This window comes from Phlebotomus papatasi, chromosome 2 (assembly GCF_024763615.1).
Source record: "Phlebotomus papatasi isolate M1 chromosome 2, Ppap_2.1, whole genome shotgun sequence".
Taxonomy (NCBI): Eukaryota; Metazoa; Arthropoda; class Insecta; order Diptera; family Psychodidae; genus Phlebotomus; species Phlebotomus papatasi.
In genome coordinates, this window is record NC_077223.1 from 64,907,927 (window position 1) to 64,927,686 (window position 19,760).

Here is a 19,760-nt window from a genome sequence, read left to right on the forward strand (position 1 = left end):
TGCAATTTTTTTTATAGGATGATCATATATATTATAATCTCATTTTTTTTAATAAGAAGATAGAATAAGAAAAAATATTTATTTATAAATTCTTAATTTAAACATCCTAGAAAATGTCTTTTAAAATTTAAAATATAATTTCGCTTAGTCTCCTTGGGTTATAACCAACCGTTTAATTTGAAACTGCAAGAATAATCCAAGCCACCCACAATTCGCCGCATATTTATTTTTCCTCTGACAGTTGGCGGCGATCTCCCCTGTTTTTCTGCTCATCTGCGCTGAGTGGCTGAGTGCATGTTAAAAATAGGGTGTTTTTTGCATGAAAATGCGTAAATAATTGCATGAAGTGTCCAATTTAATTGCTAATTGATTGTGTAGGGACAATTCCAAGTACCTCTGGCAAGGACAGTCGCAATTTCCGACGCAGAAAGGGTGACAAAGATTTTCTTTGTGAAGTGTAGAAAACGTCCCAGAAAATCTTCTCAGCTGTCCTCTTGTGGATTGATTTAGTGATTTCCAAGAGCAGCAATGTCCCTGCGAGTACTGAAGAAACTCCACGGTGAGGAAGATCTAGAGGTGAAGCTGGCTGATGATCAGCTGTCTGACGTGGACACGGAGATAGCAGGGGGAGGCGCCAAGAAGAAGCAACTCAATATCAATCGATACGATTTGGTGAGTGGATTTCTTGGAGTTTTTCCGGATGTCATCATTCTAATGGGTGATTTCTCTGGCAGCTCAACCAACAATCACCATCAGAGAGTGAAGTTAAGGAGGATGACAACGAGACGGAACACGCTTCGGCAGCCAGCAATGCTCATGCCTGTGAACAGGCCAAAAAGAAGAAAAAACGCAAGAAAAGGAAGGCAGGGAAGCAGTCTAGTGCTCACAGGAGGAGCTCCGAGGACAATGCTGATGTAAGTAGTCATCCTTTCTAATATAATTCTCTCAAATTAGCATTTTCATCGATTGGAATTACCAAGAGTTCTTTTCGTACCCTATTCAAGTTAAGCAGTTAGTCAGCTTAAAAGTTTTAAAAGACATGGAAACACATTAACATAAACATAAAGCTTTTCTTGTTATTACATACGCCTTTCACAAAAATGATTTCTTTTAAAATTTAAAGAATGAAAATTCGATATTGGTTCCACTGAATAATTTCTAACCTGTATCTTTCTTAATTTCCTTACAAAAACTACTAGAAAATGTAATTTCTTTTATTTGAAATTTATATTGAGGTATTAAACTTACAATATTGCTTTTTATTCGAATTTTCTTAATAAACTCCCGTCCATTTGTAATGCTTCTATTCATTCTGTATAGCATATTGCTAGAATAACTGCAATAAATTTTAGCTTGTCTGTTGTTGCTAGAAAATGGTTCATTAAAAAAATACAAAAGCTATATCATTGGCTGGTTAATCTGATCTCAAAAGGACACAGAACTTAGTACAGTAGACTCTCGCTAATTCGGCTCCTTTAACATCGGGCTACTTTTTAATTCAGACAGCAGTTAATTTTGAAAAAGTTTGTTGACATTTTTCAAATTCGATTGATTATTTTGAATGAAGCAAATATGCTCAGATTTGCATTGCTTTGTCTAAGTTGTAATGTCATTTTGCATTATTTTGGGGCTTTCATGAAATTTATAATTAATATGAGCATGCAAACTTAATATGAGTATGCATGTGATCAAAAAATCGTTGCATTTTGAAGAATTTGATGCCAGAATTTCTCTCTAATTCGGGTGACATTTCGATCCCAAATGCACGAATTTGAGAGAGTCTACTGTATTCTATCGGCTCTAATTTTCCATCTGAAGGAAATTTCAGTGGAAATGTTCTATTTGCGTTTTTCTGGAAATCCTTCAAACTCAACAAAAAAAAAACTGGAAAACCTAAAACTATCTTCTACATTTTACATAAAAGTGGTTTTAAAAAATAGGTTCTGCAACTGCTAGAAAACTAATATAAATCCGTGGGTCTTTTTTTATACAGAAATTTGAGTTTTTCTGTTATTTCAATAAAACTGCCATAAATTCCATTTTCTTTAATTGGGATTTTTTAAAGAAAAAGATTGTGAAGCTCAATCTAATTTTTAATGAAAATTTCACTGAAATAGACAACTGTTTTATCTCTTCAAATTTCAAAAAATAGATGTTTTCTTTAAGGCAGAGGTTGAAACTGAATAAACCTTTGAAACCTTTGAAACTGAATAAACGTCAAAATAAGTTTGTTCAGATAGCGTTTTGACCATTGCACTGAAAAAAAAAACAGGGGTGCGATTAACTTTTTTTCTCATAACTTTAACACTTTTTAGGTGTAAAAATATATTAACATTTTTTAATGTTAATTTTACACCTTTTTAAGGGTAAAAATAACATGAAAGAGGGTAACTTTAACCCCTAATACACCCAAAAAGCATAATATTTACACCAATTTCGGATCAATACTGCAGTTATTTTAAATTTTTCGGATTTCTCTGAGTGTGACCTATAAGTTTCATTTGACGTTTGTTCGGTTTCGAACTGTTCTTGCACACCTCTGCTTTAAGTAATAACATCATTAGAAGATACAGAGATCATTAGAAGGTTTCGTACACAGGATTTTCTTTTCCCCCTGTAATTTTCAAAACTAGTAGCGTTTCAAAATTAAATTGCCTGTCTGTCAAACTTTATATTTTATCCGAGACACACTTGGGGCATTTTAACAGATGACAATGGGATTTTATCTCAGAAATGAACCACTGGGAGAGATTTCCTAAGTACAAAAGCTATTTTTCTAATGAATTTACTCATTTATCGTTGCCCTAAAGACTAATAAACGGCTAGATTAGTCAGATGTTGCTTCTTCTATTACCAAAGCCGTAACGATATCGGATATGTTTCTATGTTAATGTGGTTCTACCTTGTATCAAGTAAATATACATATCTTGTAAATCGGAGGCAGCCAAAATCCCGAATGTTCAAAATCCTGAAAGGGATGAAATTATATGCAGGATAATGTATAGAAAAATTTCCCAAGACACAGAATATTTTCACAGAGTAGCTTTGACACTTAAGAATTCGAGATTTTAACTTTTTTGGCTCTCGGGATTTTGACCGGGACCCCTTGTAAATATATCAAGTCTGATTTCCTTACCATTCATGTTAAGCAGTTTAAAAGATATTGTCGTAAAAGATCTCCAATGAATTTCTGTTAGGTTGATGTGATCACGAAGACTGTTCGTGAAGTCGATAAACTCTTCGGCGAATCGTACGAGCTACCGGCATCTCCGGTGGCCAAAAACACTGTGGGATGTGAATTAGCTGGCAAATCCTTGTTGTCGGTTCAGCATAAGAACCTTCATCCTTCGTATGAGTTGAAGAGAATGTTTGGCAGCCGAGTAGTTCAGGCTGAGCAGGCCAAACGTCGCAATACTCGTGGCCAGCGTCCCCTAAAGTCCACATGGCTGGTGAATGTGAAGGAAAATTGGCCACCTGTGGGCAAAACGGGCATTTCAATGAAAGTTGTGTCAGCTCCTGAAACACCGGGAACGTCGAAAGAACCCGAACGGAATGTCAACTATTTCGCTTTTGAGCACAGTCAGTCATATCGGCAGCTGCAGAATAAATTTTTGGCTGCTGTGGAGAGCATGGATTCCGACAACATCATCCAGATCATCAATCAGCAGCCCTATCACGTTGATTCTCTGATCCAACTCAGTGAACTCTGCAAAATGTCCGAAGACAATGCTATGGCGTCAGATCTCATTGAACATGCTATCTTTGCACTGGAATCCTCCTTTCACATTCTCTTTAGCATCACATCCGGAAACTGTCGCTTGGACTATCGTCGTCAGGAGAATCGGGCGTTTTTCATTGTCCTCTTCAAGCATGCCCAGTATCTCGAGGGTCGTGCCTGCTCGCGTACTGCTCTTGAAGTGTCCAAGCTTCTGCTCTCACTCGATCCAATTAATGATCCTCTGGCTGTCATCCTTGTTATCGACTACTATGCCATCCGGGCCAAGCAGTACGAATGGCTAGTGGAGCTGTACCTTCAATGGGAGAAGTCAAATAATCTCTCCCAACTTCCCAACATGGCCTATTCCTTCGCCCTGGCACTTTTCCTCCTTAATACGGGTGGGTCTCTCTCTATAACCTCACTTTTTGACAGCTCTTCTGAGATTAAAAATTCCTTACAGAAAATGACTGTGTCAGTGCTGATACTTCCCTCCAGTATGCCCTGCTCATGTTTCCCGGAGTTTTGAGGCTTCTTCTCGATGCCCTATCTATCCAGGTGGACTCGAGGGCTAATTCTCACAGCTACTTTGGACCCTCGGCTTATAGCAGGTAAGAATATCTTAACTGATTTATTAAAAGATTTTAAATATTTCGACTTTGGTTAATGTTTTGATAGATCTCTTAAGCCCCTTAAGCCAATAAATTGATTTTATAAAAATTTCAGGTTATATTGAGCTTAACCTTAAAAACTCCAAACATGTTGTGTTTGTTTATAATCGCTAACTTCAGATTTTTTTATGACTAATTTTTAGCCTCAATATAAAAAACTTACCTTAAATTTCTTTAAAACGCAAATTAAATAAATTCTAACCTCAAAAACTTTACAGGATCTTCCCTTTTGAAATGTTATTGAGTTGTTTGATTTATTCAGAAAAATATATTGCAAGTTTTTGAGTCAATTTACCTCATTTGCGTACTCTTCAAAAAGGTTTTGTTGTTATTTAGAAATTATGTTGTACCTAACCTCTAACATCGGGCAATATTATGGTAAATAGACGCTACTAAATTGATCCTTATTAAAATAATGAAAATTTATTGAAATAAGGATCAATTTAGTAGCGTCTATTTACCATAATATTGCCCGATATTAGAGGTTAGATACGACATAAATTTCTAAATAACAACAAAACCTTTTTGAAAAGTACGCAAATGAGATTGACTCAAAAATTTGCAATATTTTTCTCTAAATAAATTAAAATTAAAATTTCACATTGACAATTTGAGAGATAGAATTGACACTAGCATAATTTTGACCTGAAATACTCGTCAAATCCAGAAATTTTAATAATTCTAACCTCTACAAAGTCTTTGTAAGATTTACTTTAATTTATTTTCAAATTTTAGAAAGTTTTTTGTTGCACAAGTTTTACAAGATTGCGACTTTAGGGAATCTGGGTAGCACACGTTATTTATCCCTTATCCAAATTTTCGAAAGTGCAGATAACATAACCTTACTTTTCAAAATAAACTAATAGGAAGAATAAAAGAAGTTCAATAACTATTTGAAATTCATTTGTTTTTTATCAGTAAAATTTCATGAAATCAAATTTTACATCCTTTCCTCTCCCAAAAACGTATTGCTCATGTCTATGCTACTAATTCGTACTCAAATCTAAATTGATTTTGACTTGATGACCAAGAAAAATTCAATTTTTATTTAACAGAATTTTTCATCAATTTTGTCCTAACGTCTGAGGCACACCCTTTATATCAGGAAAATTTCATCAAATCGAATTCTCATCCTCTTCTTCCTCAAACGTTTTTCATAAGTCTATCCCATTCTTTGGCTCTTAAAATTAGTTTGAACTAAATTAAATTTGTTATGACATTTCAAGAAGAAAGAAGAATGCGAAAGAGTAAGATAGACATAGGCAAAACATTGGAGAAGGATAAAGATGTGAATTTCGATTTCGTGAAATTTTCCTGATCTACGAGGTGTATCCAGAATCATAAAAATCAAGAAAAATTTATTTTAGATTTCCTATTTTCTTTCCACTTAAATCTAAAATCAATTTGTGTGGATGATCAAGACAAATTGAATTAAGTTTTGAAAGCGAAAGAATGGGATAAACTTATACAATAGTTTGAGAAGGAATTCTCTTTCCCTTTTTTCCACTCAAATCTAAATTTTATTTACCTGAATGATCAAGACAAATTTAATATAGATATAGATGCTGAAGTGTGAGATCGAATTCTACAAAATATTTAAGAAAAAATTTCCTTGTCTTCTTGCATAATGTCTATTCCACTATTCCACTACAAATTTAAATTGAGTTTTTTTTTATCTAACGGGTTGCATTCGTCTGTCCCACTCATTTCCATTCAAATCTAGATGAATTTTGACTTGGTCACAAAAGAAAATTCAATTTTGATTTAATAGTTTCCCGCTATTCTTTTTTCTTAATGGATCAAACACACCTTTTAGACCAAGATAATTTCATGAAATCAAAATTCACTATCCCATACATTCTCATACTTTTTGCTATTTGTCTCACCCATTCTCTCTGAAAATTAGATTGAACTAAATTGAATTTGATACTTAATAGCGTTGGCACACCTTTTAGATCAAGAAAATTTCATGAAATCGAAATTCGAAATCCTTTCTTTCTCACATGTTTTGCATATGACTATCTCATTCTTTCGCATACCAAATTCAATTGAACTAAATTGAATTTGGAGTGATGCTTAAGAGAAGAAGAAGAGTGCGAGAGAATGAATGAGACATATTCAAAACACGTGAGAACGAAAGGGATCCGAATTTCGACTTCATGAAAAAGGCATAAAAGAAGAAGATCGTGAATGAATGAATTACGATTTGATGCAATTTTCCTGGTCTGAAATGTATGCCGGTGTTATAAAGATCAAGAAAACAATTATTTAAATTTCCGTTTTTTCCTCTCAAATCTATATTGAATTTGTCAGAATGATCAAGAAAAACACATTTAATTCAGATTTGAATACGAAAGAGTGGGATAAACTTGTGAAAATACGTTTGAAAAGGAATTCCTTTTTCTTCTTAAATATATCTTGTTCTGTTCCATTCAAATCTAAATTTCATTTGTCTGAATAATCAAGATAAATTCAATTTATATTTGAAAGCGAAGGAGTGGAATAAACTTATACAATTCTATTTTATTTTATATTTAACTATTCCACAGTTTTTTTACTCAAATCTGAATTGAATTTATTCTGACTATCGAAATTTCAAGAAATTTTTTTGATCTAAAATTGAAATCTGAAGCATATTGCATATTGGCCCCTGCATATCTCTTAGATCTAGAAAATTTCATTAAGTCCAAATTCACATACCTTTTTTTCTTAAAAGTTTTGCATATGTTTATTCTACTTTTTTTGCACCCTTCTTCTTTTAAACACCAAACCAAATTAAATTTAGTTCAGTCCAATTTTGAATTCGATAGGTGGGATAGACTTATCCAAATCGTTGGAGAAAGAAAGGGACACGATTTTAAGTTTTTTAACCATATCCCTCACAGATGTCGAAGGATTGTTCTTGTAGCGCATGATCACCTTTTTCTTCAAATCTCAATCTCCAATACCCCGATTTTTCCACATCCAGGTTTCTGGGCAGTGGTTTCACTGTCGAGGAATCGAAGAATCACCCTCCGGACGGCCTGTCGTGAGATATTTGTGAGTTTTCCAAGGTTCGCGTAATTGATTCCAGGATTTTTTAGATACGTGTACACGATCAATTCCCTTCTGGAATTTGATGAGAGTTTCACCAAAAGAAAAATGTAAAAACACGCGTTACAATGTTTACATACAACGAAAATGCGGAGCTAGGGACATCTGTCTTAAAAATATCAAATCATTTGTAACAATTTTATCGTGGACACGCTCAGAATTCAGAATCATTTTTATAATTCTTGAAAGCGTAATAAGGATAATCAAGGACACAAAATTACAGTTGGATAAACTTGGAGAACATGTTGATTAATCAAATTTTGTTTCAAAACGCGGCATCGTAATTTGTGTTTGTTCTACAGTAGACTCTCCCTCAATCGGGCACAAAATCTTGTTGGCGATTTTCACGCTTGATTTTGAAGCAAATTTGTTCAAATTCGCTGTAGTTCCTCTTGTTTTATCGTGATTCTTTACATTTGAGGGCTTTTTGCAGAATTTACAATACTTTTGATACCCAAATCTCTCGATAATTTGGATAACATTTTTTTGCCCCATATGTCCGATTGAGAGAGAGTCTACTGTATTTTTTATCCAAGACACCTGAAACTAATTTCATGGATAAAAATCTGATATTTCAATTATCCAAAAGTTAAAAGACGTAAAATCTTTTACCACGAATCCCCCTCTATGTTTTTTTTTTTAAATAGCCAACCTCCGGCTCTGCAGCAACTGACATCGCTCTACGTTTGTCGCTCGAAGATCATCTGGCGCGATCCTGAGATCCTGCCGTGGCTGGAGCGGAATGTCAATGCTGTGTTGGATCGGGTAGATGCTAAGCATGAACTGGTGGAGGAATTCGCTCTCAAGAGATCCCAGCGCTACGTGAGTCCACCTCGAGCCATTTTGCGTCACATTGTACTGTCGGATTACAAAGAGAAAGTTCCCCTGGCCCCTTTTATTTCCAAGGAAACCGATCCCATTCTCATGTACGATCCCCTGCCCCCACTCGATTCCATCAACATCTACACGCGTCCCAATTTGTCGCCTGCGAAACGTGTACTGATGTTGCAGAATTCCTCGCCGCTCTCGATGTTTTTCCAGAGTCTCCTGCCCAGTTTTTCGGTCAATCAGCCGGCGCCGGCGGACAATAGGGCGGCGGCAATGGCCGGTGTTGTTGAAGCTCAGGCACCGCCTGAAGAAGCTGAAGATGGAGCTGCAGGATTTCAGTCTTATGCGGATTTCCGCACTTCTCTAAATTCCGTTGTGGATGCTCTTAGGGATTTCCTGACCAATATTCGTGTCCCCGAACGCCCCAATGATGCCGATGTTGATGAGAATGAGAGTACTGAAGATGAAGCTAATGACTACTTGACTTAGAGGACATAACTTTGCAAGGACGTTTTTTTTTCTTTCGATGTAAGTTTCTCTTGTGATTTTTTTTTTCTACTTTATAATCCCCCACAGAAGACCTCAGTGTCCCCAATCCATCAACGTCTAAAGATATTCTTAGTAGAAAGTGATTTTGTTTTTTTAAAAGAGCTTTTCTAGGCTTTTTGTAGACTTTTCTAGAGATTCAGATCATTGAACAAAAATTCAATTTTTTTTTTACAATAAATTTTCCAATCAAGTCAATATTTCCCAGTAAAACTCCTTTGGTGTCTTTTTTGTAAAAAGAAGGTCGCAATTTTTAGCGCGCATCCCTATAGCCAAACCATCCGCGAAGGTGAACGTTAGTGGACAAATCGCAGATATTCCGCGGAATTATCCTCAGCGAAGTTTATGGGAAGAGAAATTTTCCACATTTTTAAAGGGCACGAATTTGCTGAACAATTTACTCCGTGGAAAATTCAAAGGAGCACAGCAGACATCTCCGTGGAAGTTCTGTGGAACTTTCAAATAAAGTGTTTGGCTATAGGGTAATTAAAATAAAAAAAAAATTGTACAATTAAAGGACTTTCAAAAAGAAAGAAATCAATTAAAGAAATAATTATTGCTCTTATTAGATTTTTTCTTGTGGATAAAATAAAATAATATTGCATTTAAGATAAATGAAAAAAGGATATTTAAGCAGAAAAAAAGTTCTTCATGTATTGTTTACATATAAAAAAATTAAAAAAAAAGAATAAAAGATTAAAAAAAATCATACAATTATCCATTAAACAGTAAGAAAAAAAAAGAATAATCTTTATAAATGGAAAAACGGGAAGTAGAGTGACGAAAAGAATATTAAATGTGTAAAATTTTAAATTCCAAAAAAACGTCTATTTTTTTCTCATTTCTCTCTCGTCTATTTCAATCAGAAAATCTTTTCAGTTTTTTTTTTGGGGCAAAAGAAAGAAAAACACTCTTCTCTTTATTGATTACAAATTTGAAATACCTTTGATAAAATTTGAATAAAAATGCAAGTGACAATTGTGTATCATTGTTATTGCGCCCGGAATGTTTGGCAGTTGCTGTGCCAGACAATTTAAGCCCGGTTTGTTTTCACCCTCCCCAAATTTAGGTCATTGTGCCGAAGACAGGGTTGTGACGGCAAATACTGGGTCCATACTCCTCGTAGGAGGCTTTTGTGTGACAAGCCTGGTAGAATTCTGGCATTGCGGCGAACATGCTACCGCCGAACCAAACAGCATATCGCTGCATATGATGCGAAATTACTGACACATCAATCGGCTTCGGCTGGAGCAATTTGATAAGAAAAGTACGATAGTGAGTTATTCTATTCAGGGAGTGTTTATCTCTTCAGCTGATAAAATGCTTAATTCTTTTAGGGTTATTTTGGGTTGCTTGAAAAAATCGTGTTCTATTTATTCCATTTACTATTTCCTCTCCAAAAAATTATAAAACTCTATTGATAATTTTTTAGACACAAAACTAGGGGAGATCAAGGCAGAATTAGTCAACAAATGAATTTTTTCATTACGTTTAATTTGTTAAAAAAATTTATTAGGCTAATAAATATTTTAATGCATAGGAAGGAAAATACATACGTCACAAAAGTGTTCTCAAAATTCCTTCTACCCGTCAAATCATTGCTCTACCTGCCGATTTCACTCGGTTTTGAATTGTAACGGTATATTCTAGTACATTTAGAGAATTCTACAGATTTTCGGTAGAATTTCTGCATAAGAAATCTGCATAGTCTCCATTGTCTCAACAAACATATTTTTGATTTATCAAGAAACTGTAGAAGTTACAAAGAAAATGGTATGCTCTGCTTAACAAGCATTACCTATTAAATATTTTAGATGAGTAAAAAGATTCAAGACAAAAATACTAATTTCTTAAAAATCGCTCATGAAATGATACAAAAACACGAAATTTAGGTCAACACTCTGTTTAAAGTTTTCACTTCACTATTCTCTACTTAGAACACGGCGTCGCAGAATTCTTCATTTTATATAAACACTGTGAAATCACCAAGAATAACTCTATTGAATTTTGCAAACTTCAGTGAAAAATATTCCATATTAGGTGAGATTCTTAACAATCTCACCTACTATAATCCTAACAAAATTTCATGTCGTCCGATCGACCTCAAATTTGGTCAAAATGTGTTTCGCCACTTCCTGATTCCGAATATATATGTGGCTAAGTTACGTTCCCGGCCGGCCGGCCGGCCGGCCGGCCGCTCTTTGGAGCTTAATAGCTCCTAAACTAAAAAAGATATCGACTTGCGGTTTTCGGCAAAGGTTATATATCGGGTGAAAATTGCAACTTGGTGCATAGACTCCCCACCCCCCACCCCTCCTTCCGCCATTTTGAAGACCCCCCTTTTTTTGTTTTCTCAATAGCTCCGCCCCTATGGCATTGATCGGGCTCAAATTTTAGTATGTTATAGCTGGGCCTTAGAGCTTTCTATCAGTACCAAACTTAAGGTCCCCCGACCCCCCTGACCCGAGCTATAAGGGTCCAAAAAAAATTTCTTAAAATGGCCATAACTCCGGTTCTAATTGTCAGAATTTAAAAAGTGAGGGCTTTTTGGAAAGCTCTCGTGAAATGCCACTTCCCTTTCTAACATCGCAAGTTCATAAAACCACCGCTAGGGGCGCTTTTTTTAAAAAGAAAATTTTTAAATCTTAAAAGTTAAATAACTCAAAAATTCCATTGTGCATCGGGCTGAAAATTTAGTATGTTGTAGCCGTTGATTATACCTATCAAACAAAAAAAACCTTAAGTCGATCCATAACCCCTGACCCGAGCTATAAGGGGTCAAAGTTCGAACATTGACCGGCCTCTATCTCCGGTTCTAATTAACATAGCGACCTAAATTTTACCTTTTTGGTTTCGTGTCGATGAGCACTTTCAGATGGAAGTTCAAAAAGTCACCATAGGTGGCGCTGTGATAGCGTCAAAATTCATCCAAATTCAAAGTCACTTTTCTCAAAAACGGCATTGTGCAAGTTAATGAAATTTTAGTATGTTGTAGTCCAGTCTAGGACGTTTCCAAAATGGTGCGTATGCGCGCTGTGGTTTCAATAGAACCGGAGATATGAGGGGTCAAAGTTCACGAAATTCAAAAAATCATATCTCCGGTTCTATGTGACCGATTTTGATGAATGAGGGCTTAAACGAAAGATCTCACCAAATGCTACAACTTTCTAGAATATTTGAACTTCGTGGGACCAACACCAGGGGCGCCACAGTCGAAAAACCAATTTCAATATCACATAACCTCAATTATCTCGACTGTCGCTGAACCGATTTTGATGATTACTTCAACATAATTGTAGAGCACATTTGTCTCTACATTTCGTCCATACATCATTTTCCACTCAGACTACGCTATCACTCCGATTTTGCCGTTTAAGTGTGAAAAAATTGATTTTTCCCATAATAACGCTTTGAAATCACTCAGATGCCAATTTGACTGCCTCTACTCCACCAAGACACTTAAAATATGGTTTTAAATGGAAAGTCCCACAAAAGACAACAATTCTTTGATATAGTTGAAGTTCAACAAATGACTACTTGGGGAACTCTGGATGAAAAAACGAGTTAAGAAACAAAAAACCTCGCTTATCTTGGCTTCTGAGTAATCGATGAGTTCAAGTTCTACGGCAAAATTATAGAGAACATTATGGTCTACATTTCATCCATATATCGCTTTTCTGTCAGTTCATCCAAATCCTTGATATTTTGGTTTAAATACAAAATTTGTATAATTTCACGAATTTGATTCAAGATAACTGAATGGCGTCTCCCAACTTCAGCTCCAAATCGAATTTGCGTGCACTCCGAGTTAGCTCACGTTAAGAATCTCACCTACATAAGCCGGTTAGGATTATCTGTCCCTTTTCAGACACAGCTGTCTGGAAAGTAGAAAAAAATCTACAGAAAATCGGCAAAATATCTACAGAAATTCGTCAGAGTATGCACCAGGATTCGTCAGAAAATATCCAAAAATTTCTGACGAATTTTTGTCCCAAGCCCAAATAAAATTCGTAGGAATATCTACAGATTTCTCGGCAGATTTTCGGCAGAGGTGTAGATATTTTGTGCAGAAAACTTAAAGATATCTGACGAAATTATTTGACAGATACACATTCCACTGTTTAATTCTATCCGTGGCTAATTCTACCCCAGACTCCCCTATTTAACCCATTCAGACACTGAGAAAAAAAGAGGCTACGATTAACTTTTTTTCGTCATAACTTTAACACTTTTCGGGTGTAAAAATATATCAACATTTTTTAATGTTAATTTTACACCTTTTGAGGGTAAAATCAACATGAAAAAAGGGTAACTTTAACCCATAATACACCTAAAAAGGGTAATATTTACACCGATTTCTGGATCAATACTGCAGGGTAAAAAAAACATTTCCGGAATGTTATTTTAACTTTCGGATTTCTCTCAGTCAGTGACCAATGTACCAGAAATACTTGGAAAAGAATGTTCATATTTTGGGATTAGTTTCCTACAGATTAATAGAACTTTTGTCAAACTTGTCAAACACACATCTTAACGGTCACTGAATTTAAATTCTGTGCATTAATTCATTACAAACTCTATTGCTTTAGAAAGAGTAACTATCCGAGAAAACAAATTAGCGAGTAGAATTCAAATCAGGAAAAAGGAAACAGGCCAATTTTAACAAATTACACAGGAATAAATTATCTAAAATCACACAATTTGCGTATGATGTATAATCCTATGGTAAGGAATGGGTTAATATAATATCATCCTGATCGTCGAATTTAGGCAAGCATATGCTTCCAGTGGATCAAAATTTACTCAATCTTCCCATTCACAGCTGGAGTTTGATTCTCCAATAGTGTCTTGGCTAAAAGGTATATAGGCTAAAAGGTAAATAGAACTCCATTTGCACAAAAATTTGTTAAGGGAATCAATCATCAAGATCGAGTGAGTATGGACATGTCCATGAATGAAGAAAAATTCCCCAGAAAAGATATGGAAACCATTGTAAGGAGATCTCAAACTCAGGGCAGGCCCAGGACAAGGTGGCTGAATCAAATTCAGAATCTTGCCTTGGAGCACCTTGAGATCGAACCCGAATATCTTCCTGAAGTGGCGGAGGATCGACAAACGTGGCCTGCTAAATTGGATGTCATGGGATTGCGACCCCAATAGGGATAAGTGGTTGAAAATAATGATGATGTGCAAGGAATTCAAACTCTATTTTGAATTTTCAAACTTAATTTTTGCGCAAGGTAGGGACAGTTTATGAAATTCACACTAAGAAGCTGTTAACTCTTTTGAGACCCCAGCATATTCCGCAAGCCAATTCGTCTATTTTTCGATTAAAAATATTTTAGGAATTAATTGAGCTCCTACAAAAAATATCGTAGATTTTAAGTTTCCAATTTTTTCAGTTTATTTGTATATATTCCTTTGGATAATCAGAGTCCGAAAAGAGACGAAAAAATTACAAAAATGTCTTTTCTTGGCTTTAGAAAGCGATCTTCAACTGTTTACTTTTTTAAGGAAACTAACGTGACCGCTAGGATTATCTCAAATGCCAGGTACAAAAGGAAAAAAAAATCGTGAAACGCTTTTCACTTCGAAACCTCACACTTTCATTTTCCTAATAAAATATACATAAAGTAAAATGATATATACCTACCCTTCACTAAAAAATATTTAGCTGAGATTCTTTACAATCTCAGCTTTTGTGGTCACAGATGAAAATATGGCCTCGTCAGATCGGGCCCAAATTTTGGATTTACACGTTTTGACACTCACCCCATAAATCACGAGTCTATAAAACATTGTTCCTTAGGGTTTCATACGAAATTCCTTAGGATAATGTAAAGAATGTCATCCACTCCCCGGGTGAAAATTCCTTTTCTCGTACCCGGTGAATTCTTCACACTATCCCTAGGTACAGTTCCCATTCTGGGGGGAATATTTCACATAGATTTCCGCAAGTAATCTTTATAATACATCCGGAAGACTGTTAGATCTTTTACAGTGATATATCCGGGGAGGGTTATTGAAGAAGTCTTGAATCGACAACCGAAAAAATGTGGAATTTTTCCAAGGGATATTCCTACACTGAAAGAAATCCGAAAAAGTCAAAATAACATTCCGGAAAAGTTAATTTTACCCTGCAGTATTGATCCGAAATCGGTGTAAATATTATCCTTTTTAGGTGTATTAGGGGTAAAAGGTACCCTTTTCATGTTAATTTTACCCTTAATAAGGTGTAAAATTAACATTAAAAAAATGTTGATATATTTTCACACCTAAAAAGTGTTAAATTTATGAGCAAAAAATCTTAATCGCACCCTCTTTTTTTTCTCAATGTAGGAGAAGTTGATGAACTATTCCCCGCTTTTCTAGGGAAATTTCCCATAGATTTCCCAGAAAAATCTTGGTTAAAATCTTAGTAAAATTCCTGAAAAACTGGGGAATTTTGTCCCACGGATATACCCGGGCGGAAAAGCCTGATGAATTATCATTACGTGCATCGCAAAATTTTCCCGAAGAAATTGGTTCAAATGTAAGAAAAATGGGGGACTTTTCTCAATTAAATCTCCAGGAAGGGCTTCTGAATTTTACCCATCTCCATGTGGAACCTTTCTTAGATATCTTTGGCAATTGCAAGGGTAAGTTTATTTTAATTTTTTTTCTTCATATTTTTGTTTTATTTTCAATTTTTATTATCTTGCATTTATTTTATTTTTTATATTAATTTATCTTTTGGATATCATATGCGCTAAAAATCGATTTTCGTGGACGATCCGGCCCGTCCGTCCGTCGTATAACCACTTCTGGAGGGAGAACGGAAAGAGATAACAACAAGCGGTTTTCGCCAAAGGTTAATTAGCGATGGGCCGCTAGAAGTACGTGATGTCAGATCCGCCCCCCCCACGAAAATATTTATTTCGCTTTTGATCATGATCTAGTCTCAAAATCGAGGCTAAGGTCTGCAAGGTATACTCAACTGTCCGATATTCGAATGATTTTTTACTAGTGCTTTGACAGCTGACATCCAGGTATGGACGACCCAGATATCGAAAAAAAACCCTTTAGTTAGAAAATCAGAAAAAAGCTATCCATCAACATGTTACGGACGATTTTAATGAGTGGCTGATAAACCAGCTAGTCTATACCTTTTGCACATCTTTCGGCCTTTCCATTTGCATCTAATCTCGATTCGGGCAGTTTTTGTTCAATTGTTCAAGTGTAAAGAGTGTGCCTCTTGCGCGCGTTGTGGTATTGGAGTTTTCTTTTTTTTTTAATTAAATGTTAAATTAGTCTAGGAGAAAAATATTTATAGTTAGCAAAATGGTTAGATTGTTCTGGTGTAAATTAAGGAAAAGAGTCCACTACTAAGTATTAATTGGAATAATTTTTGCAATAAACATACGAAAAATGGATTGCGAAAACTGTCGAATGTTTATTTTTAATTACTTGGTTTTACGTGTTTAGTTATCATGAGATTTTATTGTCATTTTTTAGATTTGTTTTTTAGAACAACGAATTTACTTCTGTACTTATTATAGTATTTTTCTTCTAAATAAGTTTAAAAAGTTTTCTCTCTATTTTCTAATTAATCAAATGGGGCCTTTATATGAATAAAGTTTTAGCTTTATGAAGCAGAGGTTCTGGGTTCGATTCTTACTCTCACATTAAACAAAAATTGCAACATCAAATTAAATTGTCTAAACTCAGACTAAAGACACATTTTGGAAAGTTTTCACTCATAACGAACTCAAGTTTCTATTTAAAATTCGAAAAAAAATATAGTCTGCGTAAGGTTTCAATTTTAACGTACGAATTTTTCAAGCAACCCCAATAACAAAGTTCTTTATTCCTAAAAAAAAAAGAGAAGTTTGTGACTCACCTTAATCCTCCCATCGCTTAGATTCTCGCTGATTCTCAGCCTTTGGTCAACAGACCGTTTGATATCGCGCTGAAGGCGCCTCCCAAAGTCCCGGAACATGGTGGAGCCCCCACTGAGGACGATGTTATTGTACAGGGGGCGCCTCACGTCAATGGGGCAGTTCTGAATCACATTGTCCACAATCTCGGAAAGGGGAGTGGTGAAGTCGGGATTGGAGAATTCAGGATGGAAGAAGATCTCAGGCCCCAGGAATCTCTCGTAGCCGACATCGACGCCAAAGGGGGCTTTGGTGACAGCATTAATGCCCTCATAGTGACGAATCCACTTGCTGGGCTCCGTGTCGTACTTGGCAAACTCCTTGGCGATGTCCGGACAGATGTAGCAGTACTTCTCCTTGATGGCCTTAGCCGTCTCCAAGCTCTGCTCTGGCGGAATGCCGACCTCGCGCTCACGCAGCAAGCTCTGGATGAAGGAGGTGATGTTGCGTCCAGCAATTGGGATGTGCTTGATGCATGAGCCAATGACATAGCCCTCGGCCACTGGGATGACATGAGTTACGCCATCCCCACTGTCTACGACGATTCCCGTGAGCGTTCGCTCCTCCACGGGACGCGATGCCCAGCTGGCGGCCAGGGCCAGCACAGCCTGCACAGCGATGTACAGGCCGGGCACATTGAAGGTCTCAAACATGATTTCGGCAGTGTACTCACGGTTCTCGGGCGTATTGAGTGGTGGCTCTGTCAGCAGGAAATGATGATCTTCAGGTTCTGCACGCAGATACTTGAAAATGCACTGCTCCAGGAAGCGTTCCATCAAATCCCAATCTTCCACCAGGCCATGCCTCACCGGATACTTCACAGCATATCCCGTGGCATTGAATGCCTCATCACCAATGAAGAAGTCCAGGTCTTCAACACCCTTCGTCACGCGCCTGGCGTTCTGATCACCCACCCTAGCACTCTCCTTGATTGCAATTGCCGATGGAATAATGAACTGGGGCTCCTTGTTGGCAGCAAAGCCCAATTTGGTGTATCTGCAATGAGTGGAAATGCCCAAAATAAGCTCCCGGAGAAATATTGACACCGGATGTCAAATGTAGCTCCACCCGCTCCTCTTAAAACGGAATATTTACCCAGTTCCCACATCGATAACACACGCTGGCAGTCGTCCGGTCATTCTCACACACGTGCCCTAGCTGATTTTTCCGGAATATTGGACTTTAGGGGCTTTTTTCCACGGTTTTTTCACTCCTGAAAAAATCACCACACCTTCCAGCAACTCTAAACTCTGCAGGAGATGTGTCACCCGACAACCCGGCTGGAAAGATAGACACGTCCAACGGTTTTTGGATGCCTTACAAGAAAGCCTTACATACTGATTCTTGATTAAAACTCATAAATCTGGTAAATTATTAGAGATTTTTTTGTTCTCTTTTCTTGTCATTCGTTTGAAATAATCATATTTTATAATAATGATTTATTAAAATAGTGTCATCCATCCTTTCACAATTCAGTCTTTGCGACGAGCAAAACATAATCTATCGTCTTATGTTTATGTCTATTTTATGTCTGTTTTTGCTCTGAACGGCCTCAGTTGTGAAAAATCGAAACAAAAAATACAGATTGACAAAAATGATAGAGAGCGTAAATTAAAGTGTATAGTGACTAAAAAGGGAAAAAATGTAGCTTTATGGGGAAGCACTCACCTAAATTTTTATTTATTATTATTATTATTATTATTTATCACGATTATTACACTGATTACACTAATTCCTAATGCTGCCCAACCCCTTCCGTCAAATCATTGATCTACCTGCCGATTTTGATTGGAGCTTTTTTGAATTTTAACGGTATATTCTAGTACATTCAGAGAAAATCTGTAAATTTTCGGCAGAATTTCTGCCTAGAAAATCTACATAGTGTCCATTGTCTCAATAAAAATATTGTTGATTTGTCAAGAAACTGTAGAAGTTACAAAGAAAATGGTATGTTAATACTAATTTCTTAAAAATCGCCAATGGAATGATAAAAAACACGAAATTTAGGTCGACACACTGCTTAAAGTTTTTACTTCACTATTCTCTACTTATAACACGGCGACGCAGAATTCTTTATTTTATATAAACACTGTGATATCACTAAAAAACACTATTGAATTTTGCATACAAAATTTAATGAAAAATATTCCATCTTTTAAGACATAGCTGTCTGGAAAGTGTGGAATGTAGAAAAAATCTGAAAAAAATCGGCAAAATATCCGCAGAATTTCGTCAGAGTATGGTCCAGGATTCGTCAGAAAATTTGCAAAAACTTTCTGACGAATTTTGTCCCAAGCCCAAATAAAATTCGTAGGAATATCTACAGATTTATCAGCAGATTTTCGGCAGAGGTGTAGATATTTTCTGTAGAAATCTTAAAGATATCTGACGAAATTATTTGACGGGCTATTACATAATCTTATATAAATACATAGTTATTTAAATAATCATATTTCGACGCTTCTATTCCATACTATACTATCGCGGAATAATATACATTCGACTCTTCGTTATCCGGCTGACGTGGGGGCAAAATGGCATTTTGGTTTTTTGAATCTGGTCAACGTTTTTTTTTATATATTCTGCTGTTTGAATTTATTTTCTGTCGAAAAACAACAGAATTTTCTTTGTGGTGTGTTTATGTTTCATTTTGGAGCACGATTGTGTGTCAAAAACTTTAATAAAATGAAAATAACACATTAATTTACTCTGGACAAACTGCAAAAAAATCGTTTTGAATACATCGTTCGTAAAAAAATCGTTTTGAATACATCACCCGCCAGCGTTTGGCAGTTGTCACCCGGATAAGGAAGTGCCGGATAACGAAGAGCCGTGTGTAAATAAGTCTAAGTTGGCTTAGTATTGTATGGAATAGCGTCGTCAATTTACTTTATAATATTTTGGTTTTTCAATATAGAATAGTAGGTAGAGTAGTAAGCAAAAGGACAAGGCAAGAGACGACTAGAAAACTATAAAGATTTTAGCATTGTT

General features: G+C 36.0%; 2 protein-coding genes across 2 annotated transcripts; one reads left to right on the forward strand and one right to left on the reverse strand.

Moving 5' to 3' along the window:
• The first annotated feature begins 236 nt into the window (after positions 1–236).
• Positions 237–9,677, forward strand: LOC129803885 (transcription factor 25). Its single transcript, XM_055850755.1, has 5 exons — positions 237–672; positions 735–914; positions 3,198–4,116; positions 4,179–4,326; positions 8,127–9,677. The coding sequence occupies exons 1-5, from the start codon at positions 529–531 to the stop codon at positions 8,794–8,796; spliced, it is 2,061 nt and encodes a 686-aa protein (XP_055706730.1). The 5' UTR covers positions 237–528; the 3' UTR covers positions 8,797–9,677.
• Positions 9,678–9,771: 94 nt separating this feature from the next.
• On the reverse strand, positions 9,772–18,057 carry LOC129803895 (actin-related protein 3). The gene is made up of 3 exons (XM_055850771.1): positions 17,865–18,057; positions 16,733–17,765; positions 9,772–10,098 (listed from the first exon to the last, which is right to left on the reverse strand). Exons 1-3 carry the CDS (start codon positions 17,906–17,908, stop codon positions 9,919–9,921), a joined length of 1,257 nt encoding a protein of 418 aa, XP_055706746.1. The 5' UTR covers positions 17,909–18,057; the 3' UTR covers positions 9,772–9,918.
• Positions 18,058–19,760: the final 1,703 nt, after the last annotated feature.